The sequence below is a fragment of the Rhinatrema bivittatum genome, chromosome 3 (genome assembly GCF_901001135.1).
Source record: "Rhinatrema bivittatum chromosome 3, aRhiBiv1.1, whole genome shotgun sequence".
Lineage (NCBI taxonomy): Eukaryota > Metazoa > Chordata > Amphibia > Gymnophiona > Rhinatrematidae > Rhinatrema > Rhinatrema bivittatum.
This window is the reverse complement of record NC_042617.1, coordinates 273,994,622-274,010,098: the sequence shown is the minus strand read 5'-3', so window position 1 is coordinate 274,010,098 and position 15,477 is coordinate 273,994,622. Positions and strand designations below refer to the sequence as shown.

General features: G+C 46.9%; 1 protein-coding gene across 1 annotated transcript; it reads right to left on the bottom strand.

Moving 5' to 3' along the window:
* Positions 1-508: 508 nt before the first annotated feature.
* On the bottom strand, positions 509-15,272 carry PRPH (peripherin). Its single transcript, XM_029594670.1, has 9 exons — positions 14,680-15,272; positions 11,349-11,409; positions 9,686-9,781; positions 8,213-8,389; positions 4,529-4,654; positions 3,934-4,154; positions 3,772-3,821; positions 3,204-3,283; positions 509-2,191 (listed from the first exon to the last, which is right to left on the bottom strand). The coding sequence occupies exons 1-9, from the start codon at positions 15,192-15,194 to the stop codon at positions 2,144-2,146; spliced, it is 1,374 nt and encodes a 457-aa protein (XP_029450530.1). The 5' UTR covers positions 15,195-15,272; the 3' UTR covers positions 509-2,143.
* Positions 15,273-15,477: the final 205 nt, after the last annotated feature.

The following is a 15,477-nucleotide window of genomic DNA, read 5'->3' as shown; positions in this document are numbered from 1 at the left end:
CCTCCAGAAACTGGGTCGTTTGATAACTCTGCCACTGTGACAGGTGCTGCAGTGAGCTCTTATTTAGTGTATGAGCCACTTACCCAAAACAAAATGAACAAGCAAATGCGTGAACATTTCATGATGCCTAGTTTCCTTCTTTGGTACAGAAATGTAACATATGGAGCAGCTTTCAAAATGCTCGCCGACATCACAATGTGCTCCGACCTCCTTGCAATTACAAATGAACTACACTGGTTCCTTCCTCGAAAGGCATGAAAACAAGGATTCTAAAATGTTGGGTACGGCGAGAAACAAGAAAGCTAGGGGGTCACTCTGCGGCCTGTGGGAGAAATTCAAATGAAATTAGCTGAATGATTCTGCCCCACCCCACCCTGAATAACTTTTGAAAGGCAGATAGAATTATAGAACCGGTTTTACTGTAGGAAACTAGACTAAGAACTGCACAGGTGAATGTTTGCTCGTTGAAACAGGCACTTACACACTGGCGACTATGCACATAGAAACATGGTTTCTCAGTATGATCTTTATTCGCTGGTTAAGCAGACATGGCACAGTTACACAGCAATTGGATGAAGGGGGGAACGGTTAGTGCTTCTGCACTTCCAGGTCTCCTGTGGAGCAATTTAAATCTTCAAGCACCAAAATTCTGTTTATTCCGGCCAGATATTAAAGAAATTGAGAGGGAGCAGGCGTTTGATACTGGATCTCCAACAGTGACAGGCGGATGCAATAGCAGTCACTAGGGTCTGTGCGTCGCTGAACCTGCGGCTGGTCGTGCTAGACTTAAACCCAATGCAGTATTGGGGTTAGCGCGTCCAAACCGGCACATAGCTAATAGCGCCCAACACATGTAAATGCCATATTGGTGGGGCTATTAGCTAGCACGCCCGATGGAAAAAGTTACCGTACGCTGGACGCTCAAGTTTTTTACGCTCAAAAATTAAACGCCAGCCCCGGAGCTGGTGTCAGGTTTTGAGACACCCCACGCTATGCATAGAAATGCAGAAAATACTGCTTTTCTGTGGTTCCTCCGACTTAATATTGTCTCGATACTAAGCAGGAGGAACCACAGAAGCAGCAAAATAAATACATAAATAAAGGTCTTTAAAGCGGTCAGGCTAGTAAAAGTGATGCTCGATTTTCGGGCATCCGTTTCCCTAGTCTGCGCACAGCGCACTTCTCCTGGGCCTCGATGCCATGGACGCGCTAGGGACGCACAATTTATCCCTAGCGCATCCTTTTCAGTGCAGCAGCTCGTGTGCCCATTGCATCCAGCGCCCCGGAGAGGCGATTGTGCGCACATTAAAAAAAAAAAAGTGCGTCCAATTTGGACGCACATTTTTAGTGCATCGGTATTGCATCAGCCTGTAGAGGAGGGATCAGAGGTTTTTGTTGTCGTTACAGTGAGATGCCAGTTATCTCCCCTGGCAAATACTGTTCACCTCCCATGGCAACCGCCCTCTTTTGCCTCTAGTGCAGTGATTCTTAAATTAGGTTGGAGGAGCATGGGATCTTTGGTTTGACGTGACCTTAATTGTAATACATTGTACTACAAGTTTTAAAAACAAAACTAACTTTACCATTTTTATTTGAGGGGAGGGAAGGTGGGGGAAAAGGCTGCTAAAATTATTAGAAAGAAGAAAACAGGGGGAGGGGTGACCCAAAAAAAAAGTTTGAGAAGAACTGCTGTAGTGCAGCAGTGGTGCGGAGGATGTTAAAACATGAGAAGGCTGTCAGGAGAGGTCGATGTGGTGAGGCAACCTTCGGAAGGGCGTCATGGGAAGATAAACAGAGGAGGTCAGACTTTGAGAAAATGAGGAAGGAAAGATCACTGGGAAATTATCAGACAAGAGGTCAGAAGGAGATCAGGATTGGAGGAGGTCATCAAGAATATATGGGTGGGAGAGCTGGTATGAGAGGTCATAGCAAAGTCAGTGAGGGTTAGGGTGGAGGGAGGGCACCGATATGTTAAGTTAGTGCTGAGCTGAACGCTGGACTGGACAAGTCACGGGGCTGCTTTGGTTTCTCTTTCTTTCTTCAATGTGCATTGCTCACTTTCCTCGGTGGTTTTTCCATTTGAGTTTTCCAGTTTTTTATTTTTTTTCTCTTTCAAGAAAATTTGGTGCTGGGCCTTCTCAGGTCACTTCTCCATCTCAGCTGACTTTTCTTTCTTTGACTCTGTGACCACCTATTGCGAAAAAAGGGAACAGGACAAGTACAAATATATATTTTTTTTAACTAGAATCAACCTGGCTTCCTTCAGAATCATTTCTTTTCTTACCTTCAGTCACTGACTGGCACTCCCATTACACACAAAGGCACATGCAAAATTCCTAGGGATGTGCAGAGGGACCGCATATGTTACATTTGGTATTCGTATTCGTGGGGGGAAGACATGTTGCATTCGGCAAGGGGGGGCCCCGATCCGTTCATGTGTTCCATTCTTATTCGTTTCCTGGCTAAAATTTAACTACAAACCCCCACCCTCCTGACCATCTCCTGCATGTGGGCCATCAGCTGCCAGTATTCAAAATGGCGCAGATAGCCTTTGCCCTTACTATGTCACAGGGGTTATCGGCGCCATTTTGAATACTGGCAGCCAATGGCGTGAGTGCAGTAGATGGCTCCCGGACCCCTGCTGGACCACCAGGGAGTTTTGGCAAGTCTTGGCGGGGGTCAGGAGGGTGGGGTCTTGTTTAAATTCACTCCTTTACACAGCCGAATAATTCGGTGAAAATTTGTTGTATTAGTGGGAATCGCGATACATTTCGCTTCCCCACGAATACAACGAATATGGCCCTATACATTGCGGATTGCCAATACGTTGCAAACGAATGCACACCCCTAAAGATTCCACAGATAAATGTGTACTGAAACATATGTGCAATCACGTGTAGTTATCCACGTTTATACATGCAGTTGTCTCTACCCGGATTGCCCAAGCCTGTCCTGGGGACCCCACAGCCTTTCAGGTTTTCAGAATCTCTGCAGTGAATATGCATGAGATAAGTTTGCATAGATTAGCTTTTCAATAATTGCAAATTTATCTCATGCATATTCCTTATGTATATCTTGAAAATCCAACCACTGTGGAGTCGTCGGGACAGGTTTGTTTTGCCCATGACGCCCGGATCGGATCCATTTTTTTCTTATAGCTCAGTTCATTGAAGGCTCCTTAGCGCTCTGACTCCACGACTCACCTCCCCATCCTGCGTCTCGATGGTTTTGATCAGAACCGTTTTCCTTGTGTGAATCTCGGGAGTGTGGTCTATATCTGGAGCTGAAAAGAAGTATAAAAAAAAAATAGCATGAAAGACACCGAGGGATGGAAAAAGAAAGAACAGCAGAAGAAAAAGGACAAGCCAGAGCAAGAAAGATTAGGCAGAGCAAGGAGCAGAGAGAGAGCATGACAAGAGGATGAGGCAACAAGAGTGAGAAAGACAAATGAAAAGATAGGCGGGAGTAAAAAGAACGAGGAAGCAAGAAGAGAAAGACAGAGGGGGAGAAAGAGAGGAAGGGAAGGCAGGTCGGTGTTTGCAAGATGTACCCCTGTCAATCTCACTCCATCCTACAGTCCTCTAATGATCATCCCCTCCTCCCCTTGGCTCACACACGGAGCCATAGCTGGCAGGATAATAAACTAGAAGCTGCAGGAATGCAGACCAAGAAGCCGGACACTTACTTGTATTTCCCACAGATAGCATCACAGAGTAACAGTACAAGGCTCAATGTTCAGAATGGAGGGGAAAAAAAAAAAAGAAGACTTACCAGGACTCTTAATGCTCAAGGAAGCCATAGAATGGATGGGGACAGCAATCCTATGGGGAGGCAAACAGCAGAGTGAGCAGGAGAGGAAAGAGAAACCCAGTCCAGAAACACTGACCCTCTGATCTACTTTCCCCCAAACTTGCCCTGGGGCAGAAGTCCTACCTGCTTTCCTCCCCCTCCAGAAGTTTGCGGTACGTTGCAATCTCAATATCCAGTGCCATCTTGACATTGAGCAGGTCCTGGTACTCGCGCAGGTGCCGAGCCATCTCCTCTTTCATGTGCTGGATCTCCTGCTCCAGTCGACCAATGGAATCCTGGTAACTGGTGGCCTCCACGCCGAACTGATCTTCCATCTCCCTCATCTGACGCAGGAGCGCCTCATTCTTGTGAAAGAAAACAATATATGGTCATTGTACCACATTCAAAACCCGTCTTACACCATCACTATGTCGTCCTGTCTCGGGCTGCTGCAAATGCATGATCAATTCCTGTTTCATCACCATTACATCACTTCTTTTCTCAGAATTCCATACAAATGGATATTGCCTAGAATTAGTTTAGGGATTGACCATAGACTCAGACATGGCTTTGCCTGCACTGTTACCCCCCTATAGATAACTTCTGTGAAGTGCGGTAACAGCCTGGGTTGTGTACATTTGGTAGAGGATAGGAAAAAGTGCGGGTTACTACTACTTGGTCTGTTCACTGTGACTTAGGTATAATTGGTAGAGGGCAGAGAGATATGAGTGTTACTCACTGTTCCTCTTAGTCCATCCAGCTCACAGGTCAGGCTCTGGATCTGCCGGCGAGACTCATTCATGTCTTGCTTGGCCTGGCGCAATGCTTCATTGTTCCGGCTTGCAGCATCAGAAAGATCAGCAAACTGCAAAGGCAGAAACGTGTTCCTCCTTTTTTTTTCAATCAGGTCTGTCTCTTTCTCCTCTTTAAGGTCTCTGTTCCCTCTCTTCTGAGTCTTTTACTCAGTAACTTTTTAAGCTTCATTATGTCCCAGTCTGACTTTCAGTCCCTAACCTCTGTTCCCTTCTCCACCCTCAGTCTGCCAAGTCACCCAATGTACTCCTCGTCCTGTGCTGCCTCAGTTGTACCCACCTCCTGTTGTTTCCCATACTTCCCTCGCTGTGTACTTCCTCTTATGTTCTGCCTCTGCTGTACCACCTCCCTCTCCCTGTTTCTGCTGTATCAGCCTCCTATTTCCTGCCCCAACTGAACCCCACATATCCTGTTTTCCATGCTTTCCCAGCTCTGTGGGCAACTTGGATTTTTGCTCCTTTTGAAAATATTTAAACTCACCAGAAATGAGATTTGCAAAACTAGGAAGAAAAAGACCTCAGCTTGAAGAGACACCTTGCTGTTCAAAGCTCTAATCACTAGTCTAAAAAAAAAAGTTTTTATTTTATTTAAATGTTCATTATCCCTTTAAATTGTTATTTTGCATAGTTTTTATTTTTTAATAAAATGCTTTACTCTGTACTCTTATTGGTTTCTATGATAGCTGTATATGCTCTCTATTTACTTTTTGAACATTTGGAAAACTCCACATACATCCCACTGTCTTTTGTGAAATGCTTGAAGTTACAAAATGAAAGAACACTTATCTTGTCCATTGCATCTATAGTGTTCAGTTTTTCCAAAGGCACCACCTGCCACCGTTCAAGAGCACTATTTTGAGACCAATGCTGAGTTCATTAAAAGCTGGAAAAAATTACCGTAGCCAGCGTTTCGCATAAAAGCTGCCTCAGGGCTCTTGGCTTTCTAATTTGAAAGTTTGCTGTATCAGATTTCTGGGCTGCTGCTCAAAGCTTGATAACAGCAGAAATTTGATACAGAAAACTTTCAGGTAGATTTTAAAAGCATTGCTCGCACAAAAACAGCAGAGAGCGAGAGAGTGAGAGACAATCGGGCACTGTATATATCTCCCACTGTAAGAGGGGCACTTTCAACTCAGGGTGGGTTTGGGGGGGGTGGTGTTACATTGGTCTGCCTAGAACACAAGGGTCTGTAGACCCTTGTAACACTACACCGCCCCCCAAAACCCACCATGAGTTGAAAGTACCCCTATTACAGTGTGTGTGTGTGTGTCTGTCTGTCTCTCTCCTCCCCCTCCCAAGTAGAGTATATTTTAAATGATACGTGTGTACTTGCACGCACAATATAAAATTAAACATTATTTTTTCTTATGTGTCCAATATGCACATTTGTGGGTGCACACGTGCTCCTTTTAAAATGTACCTGTTTTTCATTTGAAAGCCAAGAACCCTGGTGCAGCTTCTGTGTGAAGTGCTGGCTATCATAGTTTTTTCAACTTCTAGTGAATTCAGCATTGGTCTCAAAATAGTGCCTTTGGAATAAGTGAACACTATAGATGCATTGGACAAGATAAGTGTCCTTTCATTTTGTAACTTCAAGCATTACACTAAAGATAGTGTGACAAATGTGATTTTACAAATGTTAAAAAAGTATTTTTGCACAAAGTATTTTTGCACATAAAATGACCCACGATAAGAGTACTGAGTAAAGTATTTTATAATACTGTAGCAAGCTACTATAAACCAGGTTCCTCCCCCCATGAACTTATGTGTTTGAACCTTACAATGTGGATCGAGCTGTGTCTGAATATGAGTGATGTGTTTTGGACCTGTCAAAAAGGGGTTTTCAACCCTGCAGAGACAGCATGCCGCCGCAGCCAAGTGAATATAAAAATGTCAAAACCCCCTATGTGCTCTCCTGTAAATGAAAAATGTTCTGCAAGAACCAGCATTCAGCACTCACAGTGTTAACACATTGGGAAAAGGGCTGTACTGTTTAGCCTGCACAGAGAACAGCACTACATAGCCAGCAGAGGAGGAAGCCAAAGGAATGCTGGGAGACAGTTTAAGGCAATTTGGCTGGCTCTGTGTTTGAGGGGTGAGGATGGCCAGGAGTCATGAACAGAGGAGTGTATCTGGCAGCCCTGCAATCAGTTTTTCTCTTGAAGAGCTAATTGCACTCTGAGGAAATAGAGAGACAGACAGCTGTTGGTGATTCATAGCCGAGCTACATGTAAAATCCCAACAAGGAAAAGAGGAGCCAGGAGCTGAGAGACTTCCTTTGCAGAGATATCCAGACCCAAAAGCAAATGGCTGGATCACCCTCCTAAGAGAGACTGAGTTAAATCTAAACTTTGCACAGAGAGTATCTTAGAGGAGGGAGAAGATTAATTTCCTTGTTTTTTATCACAAATTCAGTATCTCATCTTAACTGTTTCAGCTTTTCATCCGAAGTCAAGCATAAATCCTTGCTGGCAGGTACAGACCCACAAGATAGGGATGGGAAAGAGAAACTGCTGAACCATGGTCTTTCTGTAAGAGACTGAAACCAGGCCAGAATTCTGTTTAGTACCAAGAAAACCATTTGGGGAAGCTCCCCAGGAGAGAGAGAGAGACCTTTCACACACTGCAGTGCTCATCTGTTTGGTTTAATATCTAGTAACAACAACAAGAGTTGATCACAGTCCTTAACTTAATAATAATGGTTTAATATCTAGCCAGCTCCACCAACAAGAAGGACTTCTTCATTTTCTTGATTTTGATTCCACACAGTTTTGTATGTGGGACCCTTTACAAACTGATGACATTGGGGTGGATGTTTTCCCCTCCCCCTTTTTGAGTAATAAGGGTTAAAGTCTATTTTTGAAACCTATGTACTTCGCTGCTTTCCCCCCAACTTTTCTCTATTTTCTCCTTATTTTTTTTTACTATCCACATGAGTATGTTGTTGCCCTGGATAACAGGCCATACCCTGTGTTATTTCTGCACTGCTTGATATAAAATAAGAAAACTGCAAGTTTATATTATACTTCACTACTGTACTTTTCCCAATCAATGTTTTGGTTGGATTTACTGTCTACTTACACAATACTAGCAAAAGGGTTAATTTCTCTTTTATTCAGGTGTGATGAATTTATCTGGTCTGTGGTGCCACAAGTGAGAGGTTTTTGGGGAGAGCACAGAATTGTGGTATCGGGGTGTCTGGGACCCTCTCCCATCCCCCACTCAGGCTACGAACCTGAGATAAATCATATTAGTAAATATAATTTCTCATGTGGTACTCCCCACCCCATGCATAGGGGTTATTCATAGTCCAGACCAAGGGGGGTGGGGAGCCACAAAACAATAATAAAAAATGTAAAATAATAATTAAAATAGATAATCAGAAATTAGATAAAAAAAACATTAAAAGGGTTTTTTTTTTAGACCAGTGATTAGAGCTTTGAACAGCAAGGTAGTGTTTCTTCACGCCAAGCTAACTCTGAGGACTTTTTTTTCCTGCTAGTTTTACAATTCTCACTTCTGATGAGTTAAAACTATTTTCAAAAGCAGCATTTTTTTTTTGTTGTTTTGTTAAATTACTCTTTTTTTGCCTATTTTTGTTTTTGATGTACCTTGGATTTATACCATTCCTCTGACTCCTGCAGGTTCTTTGCTGCGATGTTCTCATACTGGGTGCGGATGTCTCGGAGCGCAGCTGTCAGATCTGGCTTTGCAGCAGCTTGGACCTCCATCTGCATCTGCAGCTGCAGTGGCTGGCTGTGAACGGTCACCTGCACGTCCTGCAGCTCCTGCGCATACGCGGACAAGAATGAGCTCATCGTACGTGTATACGCGCAAGAGGTACGAGTACGCAAGGGTGCCCGTGCAGATAGAAGGAAAATGTCACATGTGCACGGAGGCATGGGTGCACGCAAGCAAGTACAACATGCACATAAACGCGAAAAGACGTATACTGAATAAACGAGCACATGTAAAAAAAAATCAGGGGCCCCGGGGTACTTACTGCCATAGTTTCTGGTCTTGCCCCGGCATTCAGTCTTTCTGGGCCGATGTGAGACAGAGTTGTGGCAAAATTCTGGGATTTCATATCCTGGTCCACCCTAACCTCTGGTTGTTTGGGGTTGCCCCACCCACTCTATCAGCTGGAGATCCACATTCCTTACTATTCCTACGGGTAGCTAGCCTCACTTCCACAACAAGCACACGGGTTTCGCCTTTCAGTGAAGTTATTTACCTTTGAATTCCTCTCTGCTAAGATGTCCTTGCCCAAACAATTTCATGATATGACGACTGTGTGGGGTCAATTCAATCCGTTTCTGTCCCCTAAGGTTTATAAATCCAATTATCCGCCCTGAATGTTTGTTCTAACTTATTGCTCTAACTCAGTGGCCTGTCTAATTGGAAGATTACCTTCCAAGGTGCTTGGCTTTCTTCAACATTGGAGTTCCTAGCAGATGTTTTTCTCCCTGCTTCTTTCCCACTTTCTCTATATTTATCTTCTTGTTGATTTCAAATTGTATTCCCTCCATTGAGTACCTTCCGGGTGTTGGGGGTGGGAGGTTTCTATATAACCTGGCTACTAAGTCTACATCTTAACTATGTATATTGTCCAGAAATGTTGATACTCTTTCTATATTATGTCTTGTCTTGGTCAAAAAACCCAATAAACATCATATTTAAAAAAAAAAAAAAAGATCAGGGGGTAAACACAAATGACAGACATGCACACGGACAAACATCACTTCTCTTGCACAAAGAAAGTTTAGAAACTGTTGACAGGCTCCAACTACATGGTCCCAGCACCGCTGCTGTTAACAGCAGGGTAAAACTGAAAGGCAAGGCCAGATTTTCTGGCCCATAAGGGCAAAGGTTATTCTCTGTTAACAGAATGAGAGAAAAGTCGGGCCTGTCCTTCCCTGGGAGCTTTGCATGATCTGACACGGTTTCTGCCCTGTGCTTGGGGTAGGGTAAATAGTGAGGTGGGGGTCAGATCACTGGCCAGGGGTTGCAGCTTCCTTGGCCCCGCCCTGCTCCCTGCAACAGATGCCCTCTGCCTCTCTTGTTACCCTAAATGGGATTTTTACCTCCTCGTGCAGTTTTTTCAGGAACTCAATTTCATCCATTAGTGATTCAATCTTGCGCTCCAGTTCCAGGCGGGCCAGTGTGGCATCATCTACATCCTAGGAGAAGGAAGAACCAGGAAAAGAGAGAGCAGGGCACCAAATGCCACACTGCAAAGATTGGTACACACATGGAAACACACACACACGTTATACGAGTATAAAAACAGTAACACATGCACGCATAGCGTCATGTGCACCACAGACACTCCTGGAATATAACATGTCCTAACAATATGAGATCCAGAATCAAAGCTCGTGGGCAGAAGTAATCTCACTGAATACAAAAAGAAGGGAGTCTGACTGGCCCGGTGGGTCAGTTGGTAAGTGCTGGCCGCTGCCATGTGGAAGGTCTCCTATTCAGTCCCTGAGTCAGGTCTTCTGCTTCCTGGGTTGGCTGGGTTGGAGGATGCTGGGAAGGTAGCATTCACAGCCCTTCCCCGGGAGCAGGGTGAGGAGTCATGGTCTTTGTTTGAGGGTAACACCTGATGGCCAGATCCAGGGCCCATAATTGCAGGGTTCCTGAAGAAGCCTTGGTGCATGGCCTCTGGCCCAGGATTTATCATTGCAATGAGCAGAACAGTTATGTTGGGAGGGAATATAAAAAAAACAAAACAGGGGAAACATTGATAGTTCTGGTGCGAATGAAGGCTCATTGCACCAGATCCCAGCCCTGGTCCTGACTGAGCTGGAAGCACAAACCCCCCCCCAAAAAAAACAGGAGAAAACTGCCAAGTTCAAAAACAAACAAAAAAGAAAGGTGTCAAACGGGCTCCCCTTTAATCAGGCCGATTCAGTATGGTGCGCTCAGGCCGAGCGCACCGTTAGCCCCTATGTGGATGCGCGTTTTCTGAGAGTAATAGCGTGTGGAAAATGCGCATCCAACCCCCTGAAACTAATAGCGCCCTCGCCTATTAGTTAGTCCCATGCGATACAGAAAGTAAAATGTGCGGCCAAGCCACACATTTTACTCTCAGAAATTAACTCCTGCCGGCACCAGGAATGTGTACAGAAAAGCAGAAAAAACTGCTTTCCTGTACACCCTCTGACTTAATATCATAACGATATTAAGTCGGAGGACCCAAAAATTAAATTTAAAAAAAATCTAAAAAAATCTGCCCGCGGCCCACAGGTTGGAAAACTGACTATCAATTTTGCCAGCGTCCGTTTTCCGAACCCGTGGCTGTCAGCGGGTTCAACAACCGACGCCAGTAAAATTAAATGTCAGCTGTCAAACCCGGCTGACAGCCATTGCTTCTGCCAATAAGGAGGCGCTAGGGACGCGCTAGTGTCCCTAGTGCCTCCTTTTTACCGCGGGCCCTCATTTGCATACAGAATCGCGCGCCCAGGAGAATGGCCTGGGCGCGCATCGGGAGCTCGGGCGCTCGCCTCGGAGCACCGGCTCTCCCGTGCATTTTACGGAATCGGCCCGAATGTGCAGGCAACTTATTGGTTGAGCTATGGCCACTCCCAGACAATAGCAAACCATCCTAAACTGGTGCACCGCGTGCAATGACTGGCACCGTATAACAGTTGTTGCACACTATCCACAATGCACTGTGAAGTATCGCACACGCTGTGTACAGACGGCACGTCGAGGTCTGCATGCAAGCTCGCCTGGGCTCACCTTACGGAACAGAACTAGATTGTTCTCAGCATCCACTCGCTTGTGAACTTCCTCCTCCAACCTGGACGCCAGGAGAAAGGCAAGAGTGTTAGCGGTAAAAGCCGTGTCCCTCGCTGCCCTGCACCAGCGCCACACCGCATGGCAAGCACCCTGCAGCATCAGCAGCGATCAATGCTTTCGGTTTGGGAGTCTGTCGAAGGGATGGGCGAAGTCAGGCCAAGGTGGGGGGAGGGGGACAAGAGGTGAAGAGAAGGCATTCCCCCCCCCCCCCCCTCCGGCCTGTGCCTGAACATGGGCGGGGCTGGGGTTTTGCCCCCTCCCAGAACTGTTGCAGTAAGGATTACTTGTTTTATATGTTTTCTACCAGCTGCTTTCCGCTTTGGGTGTGACCCACCCCCACCCCCCTCTCTTCCTGCAAGGGGACAAACTACCCCTCAATGAGCACAAAGCACATCTGCTCCCCCCCCCCCCCCCCCAGCAAAAGCAGTGGTGGAGGAATATTCTGTCCCAGCACGTGACAGAGAAGATCATGATGGAGCAGCAGTTTCCATACAGAGCTGAAGAGAGCAAAGAAATGGGGGGGGGGGGGAGGTGGTAAGAATGTGTTATCTACTAAGGCCTAGCGGCTTTCTGTGGGGATTCTCTAGGGCTATCAGAGGAAGGGCCCTGGAGGGCCTCTTGGCCTGGCTCTGAAGCTCAAAGCAGGCCTCAGATTTAGATATCCGTTAATGTTTCGATTTGACAAACTTCACAACTTGTTTTTATGCCTTTCCCAATCGGAACAAAATGTGAAACACACTCTCAGCTTAGAACTGCTAATGTAATTATTATTTCTCTTACGGCTAGGGGCTTCGAAAGCTGGAAGTGGCCTGGACTTCTCGGGACCTCTGAGAGATGGCCTGTGTCTCTCACTGACACATTAAAATAAGGACAGACAGAAACCAGCAAAACCATCCCAGCGAGACTAAAATGGGGGCTGCAACTTGTTCCCCCAGCCTCCATGACTTTTGTCAGCGTGAAGAAGCTTTATTGGGCTGACACTTTGTTGTCGAGGTTCATTTGTCTATCGTTTTTCACCTCTCGCTCTCTTTATCACTCCGCTCCTGATTGCTCTGAGCAGAGAAGCCCCTGTGAGGCTGGCAGACACAGGGGCAGATGCAGCAGGGAAGAGTCCCCACAGCACGACCAACTCATGTCCTCCTCCCTTCCCTTGTAAGAATGGGAAATGCCGCACCCCCCCCCCGGCGACCGTGCTATATAACTTGATTTATCAAGCAGGAAGTAATGCCAATCCCGTGCCGAGCTCCAAATGAAAAGCTATTGATTTCTCCAGTGTGGGGTTTTTTTTTTCCCCCAGTAAAAAAAAAAAATAAATTTTAAACTTTGGCTTTGGCTCGAGATAAAGCCTTTGGGGTTAGATAACTTAATTTCAGCATGACCTTCAACCCGGTGCTGGGGAGAAAGCAAAGGAAAGGAGCAGCCCTGCATCAGCTCTCAGATTTACTGATGGAGCCCCCCCCCCCCTCTCCTGCCTCCTTCCCACCCCTCTCTACAAACCCCCCCCCCCCCTCTTATCTTTCTTCATCTTTGTCTCTTCTGCCCATCCCACTTTCCCAGTAAAAACTTTTCTTTAATTGCTTCATCTTTGAAAGATGAGGCTCCCCCTTTAAAATATGGTTGAATAATACGTCTCAAAAACAGCCGATCACATATGCCTCCGGTTAGCCCTGCAGCCTCTATTGACCTGTATTTCTGTCCCCACCACAAGCATGTTTGTTTCACCCATTCTGGCATTTTCCTCCACCCCCTCCAGAGTCCCAGTGATAAAACTGTGGTTTGGGAGTAAGTTCCCATCCTGCCTCCCTGTCACCATGGCAATAGCAGCCCAGTCCTTACTTTGTAACTCCCATCCCAAATGCATTCTGCCAGAATATGCGGCGTTGCCAGCCTGATACTCCAGGTGTTATGGGATGCGAGCCCAGTTCTGCTTTACTTTTTTTACATCCCCCATTAAGTCCATCCTTCTGTTTTTACAGAGTGCATTTGGATAGGAGTTACAAAGTAAGGCGTGAACTACTATCTCACGATAACTTGGAGGCAGGTTGGCAATTCTGTTGATCCCCAGCCACGCTCATCTTCCTATGGAAAGGGTAGGAAACTCCAGTCCTCGAGAGCCACAAACAGGCCTGGTTTTCAGGATGTCCCCCCAATGAATATGCCCGAGATAGTTTTGTGTACAGTGGAGGCAGTGCATGCAAGTCCGTTTCATGCATCTTCATTGTGGATATCCTAACTAGCAATCCTGTTTGGAGGACTTGAGGACTGGAGTTGGCTGCCCTTGTCCTATGATGACACTACCTATCTGGCTCCCCAGCCACACCCATTTATTTTTCAATGACAGCTCTCTGTATGTCCCCCTAGCCACACCTCCATCTCTTCATGACAGCACTGCATATTGCCTCCTTTTGTCTCCCTATAGCACTGCTGGCATATCCTCCCAGCCACACCCTTTTGTCTTCTGATAACAGTGCTTTCTCTGTCCCTCTTACCAGCCACACCCTCATCTACCTATAAATGTTTCCAGTCATATTATCTTCCTATGTCAGCACTATCTATCCCTCTGCCCAGCTGCATCCTTTTTATCTTCCAGTGATAGCGCTCTAGCCACACCCTCATCTTCCTATGCCGGCCCGCTCTTTATTTCCCTCTGTCCATGGGCATATCTCTTTATAACACCACTTCAGATCCCTCTTCCAGCCCCATACTCATCTCCCTATAACATCACTCCCACACCCAAAAGAGGGTACATGTTCCATTCACTTATTCTGCACACCACCTTAAGCAACAGAAGACAGATCAAGAGTTGTGCAGTGATGAGAAAGGTTACAAATGCTATATCTTTCTCGTTCTCCCTATTCCGATCCAACACTAATTCACCCAAGGGAATCCCTCTCCCCAGTCACTGCAAGGCACCCATCTGCTGTCAACACCCAACAGAGTCTGTAGCTAGGAAATTGTGAGGAATTCTCTAGTCTCAATGGGAACCCCAAGGAGTGGCCGGGAGCGAAGAGTTTCAGTAGGGAAAACAAATACTGGAAGGGAGTAGAGGGCCAAGCACCCTAAGATGAACAGGAAAGACAGAAGAAAAGGCAGTGAGAAGAGACTCACGTAGGGAGAACTGTTTATTCATAAGAAGGCTGCAAGTTCAGATCAAAGCCTTAGATCCCTCCTTGCTTCTGCTCCCTCATCTTTATCCCCATCCCCATGCTGCTGTCTGCTTTGTGACCTTTCCCTCTCCTCCCTAGGCTGCTGCCTCGCCTCCGGCTCTCACCTCTGTTTGACAGCGGCCAGGTCCTCGGCCAGGTTATCTCTCTCCACCTGGATGCGGTCTCTGTCCTTCCCCAGCAGCTCCAGCTGCCTGCGCAGCTCCCGCAGCTCCTGCTGGAAGAGATCCGCAGCCCGGGCGGGCTCCTTGGACTTGGACTGGTTCAGCTCGGTCACCAGCACCGCGTTCTGCTGCTCCAGGTAGCGCACCTTCTCGATGAAGCTGGCGAAGCGGTCGTTCAGCTCCTGCAGCTCTGCCTTCTCGTTGCTGCGCGTGGTCAGGAACTCCTGATTGAGGGTGTCCACCACCCCAAAGTCCACCTTGTCGTAGGACGCCCGGAGGGGGGTGCTGGACCGCACCCTGTAAGTGGTGGATCGCACCGAGGGGGCTGGCGACGGGGTGCCCAACAGCCTGCCTGAACTGGAGTACCGAGAGGAGGAGTAGGAGACGGGGGAAAGCAGGGGAGCTCCGAAGGTCCTGCGGTAGGAGGTGGACGCGGTCCTGGAGGCAGAGTGGCTCATGGCTGAGGCTGTTGTTGCCGTCTGCAGGCGAGAAAGTGGCAGAGAGATACGATGAGGGGGGGGGGGACGACAGCTATGCAGATAGAGGCTGAAGGAAGAAGCCGGCTTTCCCCTGGCTGCTGCTTTATAACCTAGGCTCTGCCCTGCCCATTGAGCAGCCAACGCCCCTCCCTCCTAGGATATCATTCCAAAGTCACGGATCTTGCTGCTGCCTGCAGTCCAGCTGTGCTGCTGCAGATCTGGCCTGGGATGGGATGCCAGGAACTGAGCAAGCTGGACCACA

What these genes read in the sequence shown, in the direction of transcription:
- PRPH (XM_029594670.1), bottom strand. Translation starts at nt 15,194, where the DNA reads ATGAGCCACTCTGCCTCCAGGACCGCGTCCACCTCCTACCGCAGGACC. An exon ending in CTGGCCGCTGTCAAACAGAG is followed by an intron (nt 11,410 to 14,679) that starts GTGAGAGCCGGA and finishes CCTGGCGTCCAG; the next exon opens with GTTGGAGGAGGAAGTTCACA. An exon ending in TCGAGACGCAGGATGGGGAG is followed by an intron (nt 2,192 to 3,203) that starts GTGAGTCGTGGA and finishes TTTTCGCAATAG; the next exon opens with GTGGTCACAGAGTCAAAGAA.